Genomic DNA, 23883 nt, shown 5'->3' on the forward strand with positions numbered 1-23883 from the left:
CTTCATCGGAAGGGCGGCGGGGTGCCTGTCCCCCTCGGAGAAGGCTCGCCCTCTGGCCTAGGACCCCTCCAAACCCCGGACAACCAACAGCCTTCAAACATATCGCAGGAGAGCGCGGGAATCATCGGGCTATTGGCTGCTTTCGAAAACCCCACACTGAGCTCCCTACCTCGGGTGGTACAATTGTGCCTGACAGAAAGCTACAACCTATCCACTTCTAGGATCTCAAACTGCTCGAACTCACGCCTCCGAGGACCCGGAAGCATTGCCACTAGCTGCTGGACGGCCATTTGTAAGGGGCGGGGCCTCAGTGAAAACTATAGCCCCCAGAATGCAGCGCGGAGCTTCCGGTTTCCGGCAAGAGGACCAGAGTGAGTGTTTACACCGGCGGCTCGCTGCGGCCGGGTTCCTTCCACGGGACGGGTGAGGGCGCTGGGCCCCCTGGGCGCGCGGGGCTCTCGTGGGTCCGGAGTGGCTAACTGGTCCCACGAGAGAGGTGGGGTTGTCAACATTGTCCCTACTCAAGGCTAGGTATTTGTGACCTTGGGCCAAGAGACTTCAGCTTTCTGAGTCTTTATTCCTGATCTGTAAAAGAAGGATAATGATGCCAGTTTTAGGAGACAGTTGTGAGGGTCGAGATCGGTATTACAAAACCTCCTTCCTCGCTTTAAACCTGAAGGTGGATAGTACATTGAACGCTGGGTCGCACCACAGCTTTTTCTTAGCCTTGTCTCTACTGCAAGAGACCTCTTTGGCAGAAATAGTGTCTGTAACAAGGACTGGTCTTGCGGTGCAAGGCTCTTGCACCCTTTGAGTTTTTAGATTTATTTTGTGGGCATTCATATATGTAACAGGCTTGGGGGACAGTGTATTAGAAAAGCTCTAGTCTTGGCTTCCAAGGCTTTCAAGAATGGGAGCGGGGGAGGGGCGGTCACAAATATGAGGGAAGCGGTGAGAAATTGAGAAGTAAATACGTTGTACAAGGAAAAAGCAGCAAAAAGAAGATAGCTTTTTAAGGCTGGCATCTGGTAATGAAGCTGGCTGACTTGTCCTCAAATCTATTGATTTGTGTTGCTCTTTTGCTTTGAGGGAACAGGGAATGTGTGACCAAGAAGAGAGCATGGAACCGATGTGTTTGTGTGGGTCTTGGTAGGAGTTTGCTAAGAGGCCAAAAAGGGAAGAGAACTTATATGCAAAGACAGGAGGTGAGCAGAGTTATATATATATAGGGGACAACTTTGTTATGAAGTATACTTACCTGTGTTGTTATAAAGGGGCAGGGCTGGGTCTATTGAAGAAAGCTGGTAGGCGTCAGAATAAATGGGTTTGTAATCAGGCTGTGGAGTTAACTCCAACCTGTTCATAGAAGTGCTTTGGGATTAATGGAGGCGTTCTAAGCAGTTAAGTTTGTTAGATCTGTGTTTTAACAATAAGACATTGGGTGGCACTATAGACCTCTGATAAGGGCAGGCAAGAGAGACAAGGGCCCTCCTTAAAGTGTTGTAATAGCTAAATCAAAAGTTGAAGAAGAAAACCAGAAATGAGTGTGTAGAAGGGACAGGGTTCGTTGATCTTGCTTGAACCTCACAACATTCCTATCCAACTGATTGGTCTTTTGTGTTTACTTTAAAGGTGAAGAAACTGAGGCATAGAGAAATTCCTTGCAGTCCAGCTAGGGCCTCAAGGTTCTAGTTTTAGCCTCTTAATGCTATACCTGTGCTTCTCTAGCAGTAGTACACTGAAATTATCTTTCCTTTATTCTTGTTGCAGGGAGAGATGAGTAGGATGGTGGGTTGTCTTTTAACCATTAACCCCTTATTGTTTTACAGGGAGAAAGAGAGAGCGCGAGAGAGAGAGGATGTCTCTCTCAGACTGGCGTCTGGCAGTGAAGCTGGCTGACCAGCCACTTGCTCCCAAATCTATTCTTCAGTTGCCAGAGACAGACCTGGGAGAATATTCCCTAGGGGGCTATAGCATTTCATTTCTGAAGCAGCTTATTGCTGGCAAGCTCCAGGAGTCTGTCCCAGACCCGGAGCTGATCGGTGAGTCTTGGTTGGCAGGGGCTGGGTTGCTGCTCTTGCCTCTGGGAGAGGAGGTAAAAGGGCTTGTGGCCTCTCTCCAGAGCAAGCTTTACATGAGTGAAAACATAAAACATGGCAAAACTGTTGTCACTTTAGTCTCATGTTACACTGAACTATGTTATCATTTAAGACTCTTCATTATGATGTTGCTGAAGTCTTTTGTTTGAGAGAACAAAATTAGCAAAGAGTTGCAGATGAAACAAGACTCTTCGATCTATCACATAAGACTTAAGGGATAATTTATCTTGATGGCTGAATAAAGGGAAGGCAGCAAAATAGGAAATGAGATTGGCAATGTGGAGGAAGGAAGGACTTGAGTAGCGTACAGTCAGATTAGGAACAGAATTTACACTAGCCAAGGGTTCTCCCTGGTGAAGACATTCCTATCACAGGTGGATCAGCTCCATCTTTCCCTTTTTTTCCCCCCTTCGAGACAGGGTTTCTCTGTGCAGTCCTGGCTGTCCTGGAACTCACTCTGTAGACCAGGCTGGCCTGGAACTCAGAAATCTGCCTGCCTCTGCCTCCCACGTGCTGGGTTTAAAGGCATGCGCCACCACTGCCCAGCAGCTCCATCTTTTTTGATGTTATATTTTTCCCATTTATTTGGAATAACTACTCTCTATAGTGTTGAGTTTTAGAGGCGTTCTGTGGATCTACTTCTTAAATAAGCATTTGTACTTGATAAAGTTGTTTAAAATGTTGGGGTTTTGTTTGTTTTGAGACAGGGTCTCACTTTGTAGCCCTGGCTGGCCTGGAACTTACTATTTAGTCCAGGCTGGCCCAAACTCACCACTTATCTCTGCTTATTGAGTGCTGGGATAAAAAGTGTGTGCCAGCACATCTAGTCAAAATGTATTTCTTAATGTCCCCAACACACATAGGTGCTGATGATTAAATCCAGTGACTTGTATATGGTAGGGAACTAGTCTGCTACTGAGCTGTACCCAAAGCCTGTTTATATGACTTTTTTATTTTAAAGCAAGATCTTAATAAATTGCTCAGGCTGGCCTCAGATATCTGGGATTATAGATATGTGCCACTGCACCTGGGAGAGAGTCTTTTTTTTTGTATGTATGTGATGCATGCATGTGAGTGTACAGCAGTATGCACTCGTGCATGTATATGAAAAGACAGAACAGGATATCGGGTTTTATCCTCTCTCATCCACTTTATTTTCTTGGCACTGAACCTGAAGCTTCTTCCAGTTTGGGTTAGACTGGATGGGTTGCAAGTTCTTGGTGTCAGCTTGCTCTCTGCCTTTAGCCACTGGTATTACAGACATGTGTAGCCATGCTTGGCTTTTTATGTGGTAGCTGAGGCCTTGAACTTAGGTCTTCATTCTTGCAGAGTGAGTGTTCTGTACCTGGTGAGCTGCTTCCTATCTCCTGAGAGCTGTCTAATTAAAATAAGATTCTCAGGGGATAGAAACCAAATTGCTTTGAGAAACAAAATATGAATGGGCAGGTTTTTTTGTTTGTTTGTATGTTTTCTTTGTAGATTTGATCTACTGTGGCCGGAAGCTAAAAGATGATCAGACCCTTGACTTCTATGGTATTCAGCCTGGGTCCACAGTCCATGTTCTCCGAAAATCTTGGCCTGAGCCTGATCAGAAACCTGGTAAGGGAGGGTTTGTCCTCAGTTAGATGGGCAGAACTTTCTAGTATCTTCAAGGGGAGAGCTTGTGTGTTCCTGAGATACAGTCCTGGGTGATTACCAAAATGGTGATAAGCACTATCTTTATCCTTATTGGATTAGATCCCCATTGGTAAATTAAGATGTGACATTGATACTGTTAGCACCACTAATAATAGATGTATTATTATTATTATTATTTTTACTTAATAAGTTCATTACCCATTGTTTTTTAACCATGTAGTGTGTGTGGATCTATTTAAACTCTTTAGATCAACAGTTGATTTTTCAGTAAACTTTACATTCTTTTATTATTGTTGCTCTGTTCATTAGACAAAAGCCAGGAACTTGCTTTGTTTTTGTAGTGCTGCAGTTCTTGGTTAAGCAAATCTTTCCACAAATTCCCTCAGGTGGTGAATTGTTCAGTAAGCTAACACCTCCTGCCGAGCTCATAACTTATTTCCAGAAATATTCTACTAGCATTCAAGTAGCTCTTGAAGAAACTATATAAAACCTAAAGCCCTTTTAGTTTATTAATGGAAGTTGCTCTTGGAATTTACAGGTTAGATTTTGTGTTTGTGTTTTAAACATATCTCCATGTATAAAGCTAAGCTATGTAAAAGAGGTCAGCTTTGTTAAATTAGCAGTTTGACATATTTTTATTTGTCTGTGTCTGTTATGAGTGGTTATCAATTTGAAAGTTACCTTTTCAATTCTAAACAGAACAAAAACATCTTTTGTATCCATATGGGAAGTGAGAGAGGAGAGCAGCCTGACCTCCTAGGATTAGGTGATGCTCACAGCCAGACTTTGGAGCCCCACTGTTTATAGGGTTCACCATGATGAGACAAGGACATCCTGAGACATCATGGATCAAGTGGAAAATAATATCCTTGCCATTTCTGAACAGAGACAAAGCCCATTCACTGTCCAGACACACAAGAGCTCACACACCCCTCCCTGGCTGATGAGTGGGACTGTTCCTCTTCTACGTTGAGCTTTCACCTCTCCCAGGTTTGCCTTTTTTCTTGAGTAGAGCTATTAAAAGCCTAAGAATAAAATTGACCCCAGAGCAAAACTGTTTCCATAGAATCACCCATCCAAGCCCAGATCCTCTGGCTTTTCTAATATCCTCTGATCCTCTGATGGAGCTGCTCCAGAGTTCTTGTGGTGTATATTCTCCTCTACCTACCAAGCCTTGAACCTAGCTTGTTCAGGTCAGGTCTAGCTCTCTGCTCTTCCACTAGAGGATATTGACTGAAAACAATGAATGATTGTGGGTTCTGCAAGCTAGTTTTGTTAGTTCCCCCCCTCCCCCCCAGCCCCCCACCCCACCTCACCCCCCCCTCAGTATGTTACATAATGTTACATGGTAGCTAAATAACACTCTAGCACTTTATAGATAAAAATAAGATCAGAAGAATATTTGTTCAAGGTCACCTAATTAAAATGAATGTTAGAACTAGGATATAAACCCAGATTATTCTAGTTTTGTGTTTTCTTTTGGCCTGACTGCCTTTCTTTCCTAAAGGGTGTTACAGCGACACCCAATACTCTTAGCAGCTTGTGCCTTAGGACATTTAGAGCCTTTTTCTTCCTGTGTCATCTGCAGGTTTATTTTTGAAACAAATGGAATTTTTATTGGGAGGTGAATGTATATTTAGTTCTGAAAAGGAAGTTTTAAAATAATAGTACTTTAGATATTTTCTCCTGTAGTATTCTTCTAAAAGGAGGTAGATTTGATGATACACTTTCGTAGTCCTAGAATAACAGGCCAAGGAAGGAGGTTACTCACTGAAAGCCAGCCTGGTTTATATAGTAAGATTTGGTCTCAAACAACACGGTTAAAGCAAACAGTAGCACCCTCCCTAGAGTTAGTGCATTTCTGTAGGAGGAGAATCTGCTGGCCTCTCTTCTTCTGCTTGGCTCACTGTGGGGGTCTCCACTGCAGGGTGTGTGTGTGTGTGTGTGTGTGTGTGTATGTGTGTGAGTGCGCGCATGCATGCATGCATATATATGCCAGGGCCTTGCTTTTATAGCCTAGAACTTGTACTCTTTCCTTTCCTTCTAGAAACCAGGATTAGAAGTATATGCTACCATACTCAGCTTAACTTTATGTATGTGTGTGTTTATTTATTAGCAGTGCTAAGATCAAACATTCTACTGAGCTATACTCTGAGCCGAGAATCTTACATTAGCTTTCAATTTGAGCAGAGATATTACCCTGGTCTCCAGCCACAGAAAGCAATTTGATGTTCCTTCAAAGCACCTCCTCCTCAATTTTATCATGCCTTTCTATGAATTTTTACATAGGCTTTGCAGACCTTCTTCCAGTAACATTTATTTTGCCTTAATTTCCCCTCTTGGATGGTCTCCCAGGAGTCCTAACTTGGGTACTTACTCATATTGATGCCTAGTCAATTCAGCTTAGAACACTGCTAGACTTCCTGTATGTTGAATACAGTGTCCAGAAATCAAAAGAGAAGTTGCTGTTTGTCACATGATAAAATTTTGTGGGCTGGTGAGATGGCTCAGCGGTTAAGAGCACTGACTGCTCTTCCAAAGGTCCTGAGTTCAAATCCCAGCAACCACATGGTGGCTCACAACCATCCATAAGAAAAATTTGATGTCCTCTTCTGGAGTGTCTGAAGACAGCTACAGTGTAAACACATATAATAAATAAATAAATAAAATCTTTAAAAAAATTTTTTTTGTTCAGAGCTTTTTTTTTTTTTTAAAAAAAAAAAAGATTTATTTATTTTATGTGAGAACACTGTTGCTCTCTTCAGACATTCAGACATACCAGAAGAGGGCATTGAATCCCATGTGAGTCACCATGTGGTTGCTAGGAATTGAACTCAGGACCTCTGGAAAAGCAATTAGTGCTCTTAATCACTGAGATATCTCTCCAGCCCCAGTTCAGAGGTTTCAAATTCCTTGACCTTACTTCCCTAATCATTACTGCAATTCTTTCCTGGGATGTTCTTACTGGCATCCGTATCTCTGCCCAGGGCTTCAATATGGTATTTTATAATTGTGCGCTTGTTTTAGTTTCATTTCTCGTACTGCCCCAAAAGAGACTTGCCTTTCTTGTGACTTGCCCAAAGCTAGATTTCAAAATAAATGCTTGGTTAGGTAATTTACATGTGGTATCTATTTTTCAAAGGAGACAGCCCTCATGATCATGATAACATGATTGCCGTGCTGACCTCCAGGCATAGAGCTCATGTTGCTTTGCAAGCAGTGTCTATAGAGGTGGGCGATACGACCTAGATTACCCTGAGGATAGCACTGAAGTGTGGCCCAGGATGGACTTCCTGCTTATTCCTCTCCCTCAGATTTCCTCCCTATAAAATAGGTGGTGATAGTCAGGTAAGCAAATGCGGTTTAGACCCCTGTGAGTAGAATACAGTGTCCAAAAATCCAAAGAGAAGTTGCTATTTGGCATATGGCAAAAGTTTATTCAGAGCTTTCAAGTGCCTTGCACTTCCTTAGTCCTTACTGGGATTCTTTTATTGTGGTTATTTACTTATTTGTCTGTCTATTAGTGGTGCTTAGAATCAGATGCAGGACTTACCAGGTTGTTAGGCACAGGCTAACAACCCCTAGCCCAGTTTGTCTATCTTTTTATGAATCAAAAAATATTACCAGAGCTGCAGAGATAACTCAGAAGTTAATATCACTTTCTGCTCTTACAGAGCACCGTGGTTCAGTTCCTAGCACCCACATGTAGCTCACAACAAACTGTACCTCCAGTTCTAGGACATCTGGTGGTCAGGCGCTCATGTGGCACACAGGCTTGCAGAGAAATTATGTAAAATAATTATTATGTAAAATAATAATTAAAAGATAGAAAAGTAAAGGCATCTAAAAAGTATTATAAAAATTCAAAAGAAAATAACAAAGAAGAAAGAATTACCCATGGGCCTGTCCCTCTAAGAAAATGTTATTCTTTATCTTGCTCCTTCCAGCCTTGGACCATATGCAGACTGACATATTTTGCATAGTTTTACCAGAGAATGCACATCCAACTTTGTGTTCTATTTCTTTCTCTTACCATATTGTGTCAGCATAGTGTTATATCGTTAAGATGCCTTGCAATACACTTATTTTAAGTTTCTACATAAGAGGCCACTGAATTGATTATACGTTCTTTCTTTTCAAATATAAGAAGTCTAGAATTTCTGCAATGGGTTGTTGTTCAGAAGAACCTCTTTCATGTGACAAGATCCCCCTCTGTTGGAACTTTGTTTTATGTACTGAAGAGAATTCATTGAGCATGTAAATTTCAAATTTGTGACACAAATGTTCGGGTCTTTTTTGTTTGTTTGTTTGTTTGTTTGAGGTGGCGCTCACATTCTTAGAGGGTGACATGGGAAGGGACTCTGTAGACCAAGTTGTACCTGGACAAATGCTGAAATGATGTGCCTACAGTTATGGTAACGACAGAGCCTGGGTTGTAAGATAATTAAGTGTCTTGACCTCCAGAACCTGTGGACAAAGTAGCTGCCCTGAGAGAGTTCCGGGTCCTGCACACTGCCCTGCACAGCAGCTCTTCCTACAGAGAGGCGGTGAGTTTGAGCTAAGACTGTAGGAGTGATGTGAACACTGGTTGTTGTTTAGCATAGGAACTGACAGTACATTGCCACAGCAACCAAGAGTACCTCTGGGAGCTTTTGCCATGTCTGTGGGCCTCAGTAGACTGCTATCTTTCCCCCAAGAGCCTGTCTCAGTCAGGCATTGGTTGCAGATTCCCTATGATGATAATTATACAACCTCTCCTCAGACTGGCCTTATGGACTGACTATGGTTGCAGCTCCCGAGTCTGTACACCTTTTCTAATGGGACTAGATCCTTCACTTTTGGTGAACTGCCTATCACCTCTTAAGCATGGATTTCCCCAATGGAAAAAGGAAAATTAATACAGCTGTGAACTTTGTTCCTAATGTATACAAATGTGAAGCAGTCATTGTATGGAGATTGGAAGGGACTTCAGGGAGCTGGAGATACTTTTACTGGGCTGTGAAGAGAACATTTTGTTTTAGAAGTATTACAAATAGGGATGGTGAGAGTGAACCACAGAGACTGTTCCATTGTGGTGGTCTCTTTACAACCCTTCTATATAAGCACTCAAAAGAGAAAGTCAAAAAAGTGTGGGTGTGTGATGAATGTATAGTGTTAGCTGGTGTGCTAAGCCATCCTTGTTTCTCCTACAGGTCTTTAAGATGCTCAGCAATAAAGAATCTCTGGATCAGATCATTGTGGCCACCCCAGGCCTCAGCAGTGACCCCATTGCTCTAGGTAAGTACAAGAAAGGATTTGAAGAAATATGAGGTTTTGGAAAAGGGCTGCGACCGTGCTTTGAAGAGGCACTGCTATTGAGGGATGAGGGAGCATAGTCAAGGTTCATTCCACAAATCTACCCACTAATGGCTCTCAGTCCTCCTTTGTGGCAACTCTGTGTGGTCTAAATGCAGGAATGTGGGGAGGGGGGAGCATTCCCATTGGAACAAGATACCCATGACTTTTTTTTCTCCTCTTCTCAGGAGGGCTGGTTTGGGATCTAGTTGAGTTGCTTGCTTTGATATTTAATGCTGCTGCTTCTTCCTGGATCTTGCCAGAGTTCCACTGTCTAAGAGAAATCTTGGTCTCTTCCAGGGGTTCTCCAGGATAAGGACCTCTTCTCTGTCTTTGCTGATCCCAACATGTTAGATACGTAAGTGTTAACCATCATTTTATAGAGTACCATTCCTCATGTGGTCAGGCTAGAAACCTGGTTGTTGCCCTGGGATCTTTTTTTGGAGGCCAGTTCAGTCTCTTGCCAGGTCTGCTTTCTAAATGTGTCAAGATGTAGGAAGCAGCGGGCTACTTAAGGAATAGAAAAGCCCAGGGGTGCGAGCTTGTGAAGTGTGTCACGATGAAGCAGTGTGGAGAGAGAGAGAGAGAGAGAGAGAGAGAGAGAGAGAGAGAGAGAGAGAGCACGAGAGCGCGCGCTTTGTGTGCCAGGTTGATTTCACTTAGTAAATGTCAGGAATTTTAAGTTCAGCGAAGTAGACATAGGTATATAGGGCATAAAATGTTAGAGCCGTAAGGACTATAGTGGCTCTGTCCCATTGTTTTGCAAATGAAGAAGCTAACTCTGCTCTAGGAAGAGAAAGGAGTCTTCAGAGGCTGCCCATTATATAAGAGGTAGTGTCTGGACCCAGTTCTGAACCTTGAGCCTACCAGGCTGTATGTTCCTATATTCCATTATGCCTTGCCTGTAGTTCTTTTTATCTGTGTGATAGGTTTTCAGTGGATCTTAAAAACTGAGCCTTTCTGACCCTTCTAAGGTCAGATCATCAAGATGACAGAATTTCCTGGCAAAGGATGCTGAAGAGTGGGCTAACTGTGGGGCACACCCCTGTAATCCCAGAACTCGGGTGGCAGAGGCAATCCCAGCAAATCTGAGGCTAGCTTGGCCTAGAGAGCAAGTTCTCTAGGGTAACAGCCACCAGAGATACACAGTGAGGCCCTATCTCAAAGCCAAAACCAAACTAAACCAGAATGACCTTGACTGAAAACTAAGTGCTTACATAAGGGCGGGCCTGGGGTGCTCTGCTCTATGGCCACCCACGCTGTCATGGACAAGGGCACCTTTTCCTTTGTCTTTTCTACCCCTCTTCTAGATTGGTGCCTGCCCACCCAGCCCTCGTCAATGCTATCATCCTGGTTCTGCACTCCGTAGCAGGCAGCACCCCAATGCCAGGAGCTGACTCCTCTTCCCGAAGCATGCCCTCAAGCTCTTACCGAGATATGCCAGGTGAGGCCCTCAGGAGCTGGTCGTAGCTCAGGGATTGGCTCTACTCACAGCTATGTATAGTGTTGGCATAGGGCATGAGTCAGGAAGAGCATCTGTCCTGTAATTTTCCGAGGGGAGAGATGAGATAGGAATTTGGAGCATAACATGAGCTGAGATCTGGAGCTGCGCCGGTGCTTTTCTGTTCTTCCTCCTGGAATCTGTTCACTCTCCTCCAGGTGGCTTCCTGTTTGACGGGCTCTCAGATGACGAGGACGACTTTCACCCAGTGAGTGCCATGGCAGCCTGCCCCTTGAGGGAGATGGTCCTGGGAACTAGCTTCTCCTTAGTACCTGCTATTCCCAAGCCTGGGAAGTGGTCACAGGGACCTTTGGGGACCAAGGCCATGTCATAGTATTTCTTTAGAAAGGTGGGGCCTGGGCTGGAGTGACTGACTGCTTTCCCAGAGGTACTGAGTTCAATTCCCAGCAACTATATGATGGCTTACAACCATCTGAAATGGGATCTGATGCCCTCTTCTGGTGTGTGTCTGAAGACAGCTATAGTACAGCTGTACACATTAAATAAATAAATATTAAAAAAGAAAAAAGAAAAGTGGGGCCTTAGGAAGTCTTCCTGGGAACTGGGGTGTGGGGTGTGGTTCTTTTGTCCTAATTGTGGATGCCTCTCTTTTCCAGAGCACTCGGTCCACACCCTCTAGTAGCACACCCAGCTCCCGTCCCGCCTCCCTGGGATACAGTGGAGCTGCTGGGCCCCGCCCCATCACTCAGAGCGAGTTGGCCACTGCCCTGGCCCTGGCCAGTACTCCAGAGAGCAGTTCTCATACACCAACTCCTGGCACCCAGGTATGGAGAGAGGGTTGGCAACAGTAGGCCAGGCTGCCAAGAGTGGAACTCCCCTGTAATAGATATGATTACCTAGCACTCTGGTGGTAGATCTCTTTGCACTAAACCATGGGGCCCTGGTAGGAATTTCTCATCTGTGGTTCAGGTGACTCCCCTTTTTACTTACTTGTCTTTAGGGCTCAGAAGTCCACTTGTAGCAAAGGCCTGAGTGTTCCCTCTTACCTCCAATAGGGACTAGATATAGATAGTAAGGTTTACTGATGATTTGCTCTCCAAAGCTACCTCTCTCAGTACTGGGGTTCTAGGTTGGGCCTGGGGCCTCAGAGTCCTTTTCTCTGGAGTAAAAGAGAATGGGACCTTTTCTGCCCACATAAATTACATTTAGGTTCTCCATAATACAGTGTAGTTATCTAACAGGACTCTGTTGGAAAGCAGGAGTTAGGTACCCAAGAGTAGTGTGGGGTCCTGTGACTATCTGCTGTGAAACTGAGGTGGTTCTGGGGCAACGCTGACTATTTCTTTAAATCTAGGGCCATTCTTCAGGCACCTCGCCAATGTCCTCTGGTGTCCAGTCAGGGACACCCATCACCAACGATCTTTTTAGCCAAGCTCTCCAGCATGCCCTGCAGGCCTCTGGGCAGCCCAGCCTTCAGGTGAGTCTCCCCACCTCCAGGTTTTCATGCTGAGTTTGGCATGCTGAGCCTTTTTCTGCACACACTGGAGGCTGGAGGCCTTCCCTCTGGGAACACCAAGGGCAAATGTATGGTAGTTTGACAGGTGAGCCTTCCCAGAAAGGGCAAATTGTTCTTGTGGCTTCCCATTCTTGCCTGAGCAACTGTAGCCTGACTCCTGTGGTCATAAGGAAGTTTTAGTTAATCATTCATTCATTCATTCATTCAGTGAGCATTGACTGAGCAGTGAGCACATATATAGGGCCAGGTTGAGCTGCTAGACCTTAAGGTGAGCAGGTCCTTTGCCCCTGCCATGGAACATCTTGGTTAGAAGCTTAGCTGCTTAGGGTAAGAGCCTAAGCCAATCTGAACTGAGAGAGGTTTAAGCTGGTTGATAGAGGTCAGTTTGGTAAGCCAGGTAGTAGAAGGGTTTTATGATGGGGAAGAGACAACTGCCTGATAGAACAGATGTATATAGGTAGGTATATGTGATATACTCAAAACTGTATGGCTAGCATGCAGTATCACAGTGTAGAGCATCCTGAGATGGGAGCAGAGAAAGAGGGTAAAAGCCTAGGTAGAAGGGGCCTTGAGTGTCGGTCCAAGGAGGTTGGATTGGATCTGGTAGTTCTTAATAGTTCTTGAGAAGCTTTAAGGAGAAAAGGGTCAGCCACGTGGAGAGTCAGAGTCTCAGCATTGTATCTTACACCGTCAAGTATGCGCTGTTCGCTTCCTGCCTGATGTTCTAACTCACAGTGAATCTGCAAAGGACACATCAGTCTGAATTTGTTTGGGTGCCACAGCTATGAAGTAGTAAAAACTTTCATTTAAAAAGGGGGGAGGCCGGGCGTGGTGGCGCACGCCTTTAATCCCAGCACTCGGGAGGCAGAGGCAGGTGGATTTCTGAGTTCGAGGCCAGCCTGGTCTACAAAGTGAGTTCCAGGACAGCCAGGGCTATACAGAGAAACTCTGTCTCAAAAAACCAAAAAAAAAAAAAAAAAAGGGGGGGGGAACTCTCAATAAAAAGGGGGGGGGCACAGACCTTTGTGGTTTTCACTACTGTGTGGTGCGCATTGCTGAGGTGGACAGCCTGTGTTTATCTCCAGCCAGATGCCTGTTCACTGGGCTCCAAGGCCCAGGCTTTCACTGCCTCTGCCTGGGGTGAAACAAAGTTGAGATGATATGTGCATGTCTCTGCCTTGCACAGCCTCACCCCTACCTACCTCTGTTTGTCATCCCACCACCTTCTCTTCATATATAAAGTTTTCCATAAGTTGTACATCTCCTTTCGTGAAGAGGCAGACAGTAATGAAATTAAGGGGTACTAGAAGAAAATACAGGTAAATTTCTTTCAATCTTTACATCAGGGAATGCTTCTCATGGCTGAAATTCAGAGTCCAGGAGCCATTATATACAGTCATTCTAAATTTTGAGTTTGACAAAGTGAAAATTTATTCCTGGAAAACCCACAGCTAGCAAAACCTAAGCAAAGTCTTACGGCTCTGTAACCCTATTAGATAGTTGTAACCCTATTAGACAGTTGTAACCCTATCAGACAGTTGTAACCCTATCAGACAGTTGTAACCCTATCAGACAGTTGTAACCGTATCAGACAAGTGGCACATCTTCCTGAAAAGAGAAATGTAAGACCCAGCACTTCCTAGGAAAGCAGGAAAGGGTGAATAGACTGTTCTTAGAACAGGCTCTTACACATGCAGGACTCCTAGGAGTCCCACTTCTTGGAAAATGTCCCAGAAGTGTTTGTGTATATAGACAATGGAAGCTTCATGGCACCAAGAGTCACAGCAGCATTATTTGTAATGGCAGAAGATTGTAAACAGTCAACCAAGGGCTAGAATACTGTATTATATGCTTGCTAAAAAGTTTTCTGTAGTAAGGCATCGTGGTACTCTGTGATCTCAGCACTTACCAAGTTGACATAGGAATGTTATGAGTTGGTGGATAACACATGCTATATAGCAAAACTCTTTTTAAAAAATTATGCATTTTTATGTTTATGTCAATTTGACACAAGGTAAAGTCATATGCAAGGAGGGAGTCTCAATTGAGAAATTCCTTCTGTAAGATGGGCCCATGGGCAAGTCTGTATGGCATTTTCTTAGTGATTGAAGTAGGAAAATCTAGCCCATGTGGGCTGTTGTACCCCTGGGCTGGTGATCCTGGGTTCTATAAGAAAGCAGGCTGAGCAAGTCATAAGGAACAAAGCAGTAAGTAGCATATCTCCGTGGACTCTGCATCGGCTCCTGTCTCCAGGTTCCTACGTTGCTTGAGTTCCTGCCCTGGTTCTCCTCAGTGATGAACTTTGTCAAAGGCCATCTTTGAACACCACAGGGTAAACTGAGTCAGGCAGTGAGGTGCCGTGGTGGCAGTTGGGGTCAGTGATGAAAGCAGCTGATGGAGGTCAGCACTAAGAAGGGGTGATGGGGGTCAGTCCTGATAGCAGCTGACAGGGGCTGCTACCTATGACAGCCAGCGATAAGAGAAAAAAGGACAGGGGAAAGTCTCACACACGTACACACACACACACACACAGAGTGATTGAAGCAAAGGCAGACTCCAGCGTTTTTTTTCTCTTAGCCCTTTTTATACCTCTTAAGACAAAGTTTTTCTATGTAAGAAAATTACCTCATAGCCACAAGTTACATATTATCTAAAAATAATCACCACAAAAACATATTCTTCAAAAACATTAAAATCATGACACAAAAGGAAATTGTGACAGGGTTGTTGGTTATGTATTTCTTTTTGATACTTTAATGAAATAATTCTTGTCTTTTTTTTTTAAGATTTATTTACTTTATGAATATGAGTATACTGCAGCTGTCTTCAAACACACCAGAAGAGGGCACTGGATCCCATTACAGATGGTTGTGAGCCGCCATGTGGTTGCTGGGAATTAAACTCAGGACCTCTGGAAGAGCAATCAGTGCTCTTAACTATTAAGCCATCTCTCTAACCCCCTCATCTATTTTTCTTTCTACAAGTTTATTGTAACCCCAAAGCATTAATTCTTTTGTCATAGATTAACAGAGTTTAAGCAGGCCAAGTCTGTAGTAGCAGGTTTCTCCCTGTGCTTGATTGACAGCAATCTGTACTTCAAAGGAACAGGACATCTATCTTACGTCTTATTTTTGAAGTCCTGATCAGCGAGACTGGCTAATCATCTGTTCTCTGTCCTTATACTCAGAATTGTTTATTCTTTACTCATAATCTTTCTATTTCATGGTGCACACCGAAACCTGTTACCACATCCCTAAATCACAAGACCAAGGAACACAGGTCCAGCCTGGAGTGAATGCTTTCTTTTATTATTAACTTGTCCCAAGCCTGTTTTTCTTGCTTCTACAATTATGTGCTTGCAGTGCATGAGCACTCCCTGTGCTCCTTTCTCTCACTCCTGCCGCACTTGCCAGTCTGGGGGGGGGGGGGCATTCTATTCTTAACGCTAACTTCAAACTTTCTATCAACTATCCCAAAATTATTTAAATCAAGCTAACTCTCCAAAACTACTTAAATCAGGAATTCCATAAAATCATTAATTCATCTAAACAGCATTATCTCAAGAACTTCTTTCATCAACATAGTGAGCTATCACGCAGGGAGTAATCACACCAGGGTGTAGGCAGTGAGGGTCTCTCGGTGTCCACTCACACCAAGCTGGATGAATGCGGAGCATGGCAATGACAGACATGAGCAAGCACATCAGTAGCAAGGAATCCTGAGAGATGTCTCTGGGGCCTTTCCAGAGCGCACATCATCGTCGCTCTAGGGAGCTCACGTGCCCACTGTAGCTCTTCTTGCATGGCACCCGCCAAAACTTAAAAGCTATAAGGTAAAATAAACCTTTTTCTTTCCAAGTTACTTTTTTTTTTTTTTTTTTTTTTTTTTTTTTTAAAAAACTTTTTTTTTTTTTTTTTTCTGTGTAGCCCTGGAACTCACTTTGTAGACCAGGCTGGCCTTGAACTCAGAAATCTGCCTGCCTCTGCCTCCCGAGTGCTGGGATTAAAGGTGTGCGCCTCCATGCCCGGCTACAATAATTTTTTTGTCTAACCTTTTCTGTACATTTTATTTACTTCATTTCAATTTAAAGACACATTTTTTTTATTTTTTATTTTTATTTTTAAAGATTTATTTATTATATGTAAATATACTGTANCACTTTGTAGACCAGGCTGGCCTCGAACTCAGAAATCCGCCTGCCTCTGCCTCCCGAGTGCTGGGATTAAAGGTGTGCGCCACCATGCCCGGCTCCCAAGTTACTTTTGATCATGGTATTTTATCACAGTGGCAGAAACCCTGACTTACACAGTGTACTAACATAGAAAGATCACTTCCACTACATCTCATGGTAAACAAAACTTTTAAGTTAGGTGTGATGACGTGTATCTATAATCTTGGTATTCAGAAGGTGGAATTGGGAGTCCAAGGCTATCCACGAATATATAATAGTAAGTTTGAGGCCAGCCTAGGCTGCATGAGATCCGCTATCAAACATTCAAAATCAAAACAAAAAGGAAAACCAAAACTAAACTAAAATACAATTAAAAAACAAAAACAAAACTAAAATATAACTTTAGCTTATTTTTATTGGTTTTGCTCTTTGACAGTTTCATACATGTTTTGAATATAATTGATTTTGATTACCCTCCTCTGACCCTCTTAATATTCCCCTCATACCTATCAAATCCTTCCCAACACTACTGGTCTCTTTCCCAGACTGATGACTTTTGGGTTTGTTTTGTGCCCATTAGTTTGACCAGGCCTTCATATGAGCACTGGATCCGAACTATCCACTGGAGCCTGGTGGGGTCACCAGTGGGCACAAAACTGAAGGCAGTGACTCTCCCTCTCCTTGACTCTAATAGTAGTAAATAGTTAGTAGGAAGGGTGCCCCCAGCTCCTTGTCCACCCATACCTGACTATCAGCAGGCCCATTGTTTTGCTTTTGTTTTTACATTACTTAACTTATTATTGTGTGTATGTATGTGTATCATGTACCATTATGTGGATTCCAGACTCAGATCATCTGGTTCCCAAGGCAAGCACTTTTACCCACTGAACCATCTTACCAACCCCCATGGGCCATTTTGGGAAGACTCAGTCAGTGTAGGCGTCCACAGCTGCTGTGAATTCATTATTGCAATGGTTGTATCTTGCTCAGAGAGTAGCATTTTATAACTCTTCGTCCAGACCTTTCACTTGCACTTCTTCCTCCGAAATGTTCTCTGAAGTTTAGAAGGGATAGAGTAAGTATCTTGTTGAGGGATGCGCACTAAAGCACCGTGTACAGTCATGAATCTTCATTCATTGCCATTCACTGGAAAGACAAGCTTCTCTGATTGAAGCTAAGAGGAACATAGTCTCTGCGTGTAAACAAATATTTAGAAGGCAGTTTAGTGCAGTGCCAGTTTTTCTAGACAACATCATTCAGTCCCCTTCCCCTTGGAGCTTTTGGTCAGATTTGTCGTACTTAGATACAGAGTTCCTTGTGTAGAGCAGGCCTCAAAGCCCATCCTAGAACAGTCATTTACAGCCGTAATAGCAGTGCCACTGTTGTGCAGGTGGGGCTTCTTACCTGGTTTCATGTGTAGGGCTCACAGGTGGTAAGACCCTTTCTCCTTCAGTAGCCTGCATAGAACCTTTTGGGATTATGAAAGCTATCCAGCAGGGGAATCTTCCAGCTCAGTTCCAGTGTTATTTCTCTGTTTCATGCTACCAAAGTGTGTTGTCTTCAGCGATAAGGTTTTATTGTCTAGTTCTGGTGGGCAACCATGAGGAATGGAAAGAACCTGTATTGTTTTGTGGAGCTCTGGAACCTCCTTAACCAGTAACTCCTTAGTAAGTGCCCCACCCTTGGCACTGCTATTCTGTTTAATAATCTATAGCTTCTAGGGACAGCTTCTCCCAACCATGAAAGCTTTACTTAATAGGTTTCCTTGTGACTTTTCAGACCACCTTTGTTTTGGGTATGTTAGGGTAGCTACCCTCTTTGTTTCTTCTATCCCAACACCTACCTCTTCCTTGCTTAAACCTTTCCATTCCAGTGCCCCGCATCTCTGCTTTCATAGTACCTACATTCTACTTCATTCCTCTCTTAAGGCAGCTTCCTCCCAATGGCCTCTTAATAGTTTCCTGACATCTGCATTTACTCTCTCTCTTTTTTTAATTCACTGGGCTTGAATTAGAAGTGCCCTGTATTGACCTCCCAAGGAAAGAACCATCACACCTGTTTCAAAGCTAACCTCAAAATGTATTCCTTGTGTGTGTGTGTGTGTGTGTGTGTGTGTGTGTGTGTGTGTGTGTGTTAACAAGTTTTTGGAATTTAGACATTGAATAATTTATATTTTCTCTTTACTATAAAACTTCATGCCGGGCAGTGGTGGCGCACCCTTTTAATCCCAGCACTTGGGAGGCAGAGGCAGGTGGATTTCTGAGTTCCAGGACAGCCAGGGCTACACAGAGAAACTCTGTCTCGAAAAACAAAAACAAACAAACAAACAAACAAAAAATAACTTCATGGGCTAGAGAGATGGTTAAGAGTACCAGCTTCTCTTCCAGAGGTCCTGAGTTCAATTCCCAGCAACCACATGGTGGCTCACAACCATCTGTAATAGGATCTGATGCCCTCTTCTGGTGTGTCTGAAGACAGATACAGTTTATTCATATACATAAAAACAGCAACAACAAACTTCATTTGTTCTCTTTATATTTAAGTGTATCTTCAGTCTTTGTGAAGTCCCTATGCTATGACCCTGAACATCAGTAGCTTTGCTGTGTGTTTCCCCCTTTTCCTTTCTATCCTGAAAATACAACCTCTACGTCTGTGCCTGTTCATCAGGAGCCTTGCTAATCCCTCTGCCTGCCCTGTCTTTCCACAGAGCCAGTGGCAGCCTCAGCTGCAGCAGTTGCGTGACATGGGCATCCAGGATGACGAGCTGAGCCTCCGGGCCCTTCAGGCCACTGGAGGTGACATCCAAGCAGCCCTGGAACTCATCTTTGCTGGAGGAGCCCCATGAACTTCTTGTACCTGAACACCTAGCAAACTGCAGAGGCTGTTCCTGGCAAGAGGCACTTGGGAAATTGCTTCTAGATTCCCCATCCAACCCCACCCCAATATATCTGATGATCCCCTTGCCTGCCGTGTCCAGTGCTTGGCCTTCTTATTGATCTCAACTGGTGGGAGCAGCTTGGCAAGCAAGATGTATGGTTGTGGTGCTGTGGTGTCAGGGTTCAGGTTGATCCTTACGTGATTTAAATCCTGAGTAGGAGATTCGGGGCCGATGCCATGGGGGTGCTATGTAATACCCATGTTCACCTTAGACAGTCTCTAGCAATAGCCCCCATCTATTTTGGTGCTGTAGAGCCTGAGGCTGAAGCGAGCTACAACCCAGTCTTCAGGGTAGTTGCTGAGTTACAGAGAAGGCCAGAAGAGACTATGACCTCTGATGAAAGTCTGGGGAGTGACCAGGTGAATTCTGGATGTGGCAGGAGAGAATATGTCAGATGATTCCATGTCCCTACACTGGCTGTGTCTCACCAAACATCCTTTGATGTGTGTTCTGTAATTCAGGACTCAAACTGTGCCAGGAAATGTGTCCCTTTCCTGTGTCCTAAAGGCATAAAGACAAGAGCAGTTAAAAATAATACTAGCACCAGCAGTACAAACACAGCTGAACTTTAATACTGAGGAGAAGCCAGCTGCTGCTTATCTGCTCTGGTTCTGAGGTGTTCCTGCAGCATCACACACATGGCCAAGTTGACAAAGTGAGTTTCATGTGCTTCAAATCTGTTAGGGGGAAAAATGTCTATCCCTTCAATAGTTCTTGGACTTATTTGGAGCTGATGTGGAAGGCAGAAGCTCAGAAGTCTGTCCCAGCTTTGGCTTTGGCAGACGTTCCATTCACACCATCTCCAGCCATGGCCTTGTGTCCCTGCTTGTCTCCTCTTGGGACAGAAGGTTTCCTGTGAAAGTACCTAGAGTCCTTTTCACCTCAAGGAGCCACATGGAACTGGGCTGGGCTGTTTCTCCACCTATAGCTTAGTTACTTGGTGATTCTATGTGTCCCTTTGAACTACCCTCCTGCTCTTGGTCCCCAGCACGTTTTGGTCTGTATGACCTTTATATTAGTAATAATCTTAAAGAGAAGTACTCAGAAGAAGACATTATTCCAGACATGCCCTCAGCAGCCCATTGTAATTTTTGAGGTCTCTGCATTTCCTTCATGATCCTGAGTTGATGTTGAGAAGTATTGTGATAGAAGTCAAGGTCAAGGGCCAGTGGTGGTCAGACGGTGCTGATGCTGCCCCTCCTGAGCTCATGCATCCCTTTGTGCTGCAGGACCTTTGTCTTTGCCCTTTCTGGAACAACTCTGGTACCCGGTCCACAGCTTCCCAGAATTGAACTGAACAGTTTCCCTTGTTTGTCAGGTCTTTCCTCCGTGGGCTTGGCACATTGGCTTTGCTTCCTGTGGTCGCATTTTAAGCAGTCCATGTTGAGCCTGATAAGTACCCCCACCGAGCCCGGGGCTTTCCGTGGGCTGAGGGCTCCTTCCTTGCTATTGTGTTTTTCACTCTTTCAACAAACAGTGAGCCTCCGAGTCATGTAAACATGGCGGCCTCCTTGCTCCCAGAGAACTGTGCTATTGGTAAGACAGGCAGACCTTGCCCACTAAACCCTGATGAAAGCTGGGCCAGACAAGGCCAAGGCTGAGTGGGCGACTCATGGGGAAGGATGCTCACTTAGATTAGGAGTATGTCCCTTAAGAGAAGCTGCCTGGGGAGAGAAGTGTTGGAGCTAGAATGGAAGGTTAAGGAAGGAAGTATGTGTTGTGTGGCTAATTGTGGAGAGGGGATATCAGCGTGGACCTGCTGGTGTGGAAACTAAGTTGGGCACCACAGGAAGTCAGAACCTTAACTGGGGAAGCAGCTTTCCATCTTAGGGCATTCTGGCTTCTGGTTGGTGAATCAGTTGGCGATAGACAATGGAGAAGAGTGGAAAGGTTGAGGCAGTGGGCCACTGTGGTGGGAAGAGGTCTGGCCTGGCAGTAAAGGGGAGCTTGGGGGGATAGTTGCTATGCTTAAAACAGACTCCAGTCTTTAGGAGAGGGTACTCTTAGCATTGCCATTAAACAGATGGAGACAACAAGGTTCAGAGGGGAAATCCTGTCAACGATTTCATGGTTAGGAAGTGGACAGCTAGAAACTGACTCTGGCGTAGTTATTTCCTGCAGCTGTGGCCTTTGAGATGGGAAGAGTAGGTGATGAGGGCGGTCAGCAGGCTAAGGAGCTCAGGTTTTTTCCTGAGGGGCTCTCAGAAGAACACACTATTCCAGAGATGCCCCAGCAGCCTATTCTTTACCTACTCTGCAAAAATGTTTAAGTTTCCACATTACCAGTCTTGGGTTGATGTTGAGGAGTATTTGCTGTGGCAACAAAGACTAAGAACTCTTCTAGGCTTCTAGATGCCAAGCCTTTTGTGCCTCAGTAATCTGCCTGGAGTCCTGCCTTGTGGAGTGTCTATGCAGGACAGTGGGGCGGGCTGGGGGTGGGGTACCAGATTTGTATGTGAGATAATCCGACAGCTGTGTGGAGGCTGGATTTGTGGGAAGTGAGACTGAGGATGGGTAACCAGTGAGAAGGTTCGTTATCTCCAGATGGGACACTAGGACCTGCAACCAAGGCTGCAGCAGGGGAGCTCAGAGGAGGGGAGGGATGTGAGGTGTGAAGGGCAGACCAGATCTGGGGATGGTGAGAAGGGGAGGGGCAGGATGTGCGTAGGTAGATGTTGATGCTGCCAAGAGTAAGGGTTACATTTGGAATAATGCAAGACCAGTTTGGACATAGTGAGCCTGAGGTACTCCAAGACAGCCAGGCAGTGGTCCTTGGGCTGAGATAGTCATCAGGAAATTTAAAGTTCAAGGCTATGTTGGCATCGTATGTGGAAATCATCTCTCCAGGAAAATGTGGAAGAAAATAGATACCCACAAAGGAGTTAGGCTTTATGGGAAATGGTGACTAGGCGATCTGGGAAGGAGATCTACTTCTGGGAAAGAAAGGGGGTCACCAAAGTGGGGTGAAGGAAGTGGACAGGGCATGGTCAGTGACGTCAGCTGCCAGGCAAGCCTGGTCACAGAATGCCACCTTGCACTTAAGGACTTAGGCCTTGGTGACCTTGGGAAGATGGTACACTGGAGCTGGAGGTGGGTTGCAAGAACTGGCCCTGAATAAGCAGTGGGCAGTGGAGGCCAGGAGGTCAGGAGGTCAGGGATCCTAGTGAGGAGCAGAGGTGGGGCCCAGTGAGCACTTGCAGTTCAACAGAGGTGAAGTTGGAATTGATGATGAGAACTTTTCTAGGAAGCTAAGGGGAAAAAAAGGAAGAGAGACCCCAAAATAGAATATGCAAATATGCAGAGATGGGTGAGCTTTCTGAACAGATCTTTCTCCTGATATAACTGAAATTTGGCTGGGCTGACACGGACTGGGCTGGCACAGCTTGCTGGGCACATGGGCCTGGGTTCTGCTCCTCGCCTCAGCCCCATCTGGCCTGGGCCCCAGACCAAGCTCTCAGATCCCTACCCTGAGGTGGCTTCTCATTTCCTCTGCCACAGGCCTTGGCAGTGATGGTTTGGTGAGAATGTTGGGGGAATTTATTGACATGCCTCTGTTTGCCTCCCCTGACTCCCACGGTTGGGCCTTCTCTGGCTCTGGGCCATAATCATGTCAGCTTAGTTACACTGTTCCTGTGGTCTTGGCCATGTCTTGGTTCCATAGATTTATTCTGCAGTTGCTGGTAACGGAATTCAGCCTTCTCCAGGCCAGAGATGCCTTTTCACAAGGACCCAGGCTTCTGCCTCGGCAAGGCTAGGTCCCAGCAGTGCCATGCAGTAATGCTCATTTACCGGGCATTCCGTGCTGGAATTGAGTTGAGACCCACGGTGCCATCTCAGGGCATTCTCAGAACCTTGAAAAGCAGGTTTTTATTATCCTGTGCCCACGAGTGCTGCCCGTCAGATGTGTCTATGCGCTGCGAAAGCAGCCTTTCCAGGGCTTGGGTGAGAAAGTGTATCCAACAGAATCCCATCCTTACTGTCACCCAGGCTTTGTCCCCAGCCCACAGTCTGGAAGCTACGTGGGCTGGAGAGTGTATTAAACCCTCACCCTGAGAGTGGCAGTTTAGGCATGGGATGGGAACAAGCTTCTACATCAGACCAACGGAAGGTTAGATCACTTCCACGCATGGCTTGTATCCTGGGAGCCTCGGTTGTATCCTGTTTGACATTTTATTCTAAGTCTATAGATACTGACAGTGTGTGTATCAGAGGCACAAGGCACTCCAGAGCTGGGTTGGAGACTATTCAAGGAGTTGGAATCCTACCACGTAAGGTAGCACAAGGGGAATCTAAGGTGGAGGACTAGAATAAGCCTTTCATTGAGGAACAAAAATCCAATTGCTACGGGGCTAGAGAGATGGCTTAGTGGTTAAGAGCACCGACTGCTCTTCAGAGGTCCTGAGTTTAAATCCCAGCAACCACATGGTGCCTCACAACCATCTGTAATGGGTTCCAGTGACCTCCTCTGATGTATCTGAAGATAGATACAGTGTACTCACATACGTTAAATAAATAAATAAATAAATAAATAGAAAAAATGTATACTGGCTTCAAAAAAGAGGACATCTAAAACACTAAAACAAAAAAAAAAATCCCCTCAAATTTGGGGTTGAAGAGATGGTTCAGTGGTTATTAAGTATTTAATTCACAGCTACCTGTAACTGTAGCTCCAGGGAATCTGACACTTCTGGCCTCTGAAGGCATCTGTACACACACACACACACA

At 44.8% G+C, this 23883-nt stretch overlaps 1 protein-coding gene across 3 annotated transcripts; it reads left to right on the plus strand.

Annotated features, from left to right (window-relative positions):
• Positions 1-339: 339 nt before the first annotated feature.
• On the plus strand, positions 340-19183 carry Ubl7 (ubiquitin like 7). Of its 3 annotated transcripts, XM_029543604.1 has the most exons (12): positions 357-423; positions 1097-1205; positions 1830-2042; positions 3579-3698; positions 8202-8284; positions 8930-9014; positions 9372-9429; positions 10382-10515; positions 10731-10780; positions 11190-11357; positions 11888-12010; positions 18928-19183. In XM_029543604.1, the coding sequence occupies exons 3-12, from the start codon at positions 1859-1861 to the stop codon at positions 19063-19065; spliced, it is 1143 nt and encodes a 380-aa protein (XP_029399464.1). In that variant the 5' UTR covers positions 357-423; positions 1097-1205; positions 1830-1858; the 3' UTR covers positions 19066-19183. The 3 variants fall into 3 exon arrangements, with proteins under 3 accessions (XP_021062105.1, XP_029399464.1, XP_021062108.1); XM_021206446.2 differs by lacking the exon at positions 1097-1205 and having other exon boundaries at positions 340-423; XM_021206449.2 differs by lacking the exon at positions 357-423 and having other exon boundaries at positions 1090-1205.
• The last annotated feature ends 4700 nt before the right edge of the window (positions 19184-23883 follow it).

Source organism: Mus pahari, chromosome 10, assembly GCF_900095145.1.
Source record: "Mus pahari chromosome 10, PAHARI_EIJ_v1.1, whole genome shotgun sequence".
NCBI lineage: Eukaryota > Metazoa > Chordata > Mammalia > Rodentia > Muridae > Mus > Mus pahari.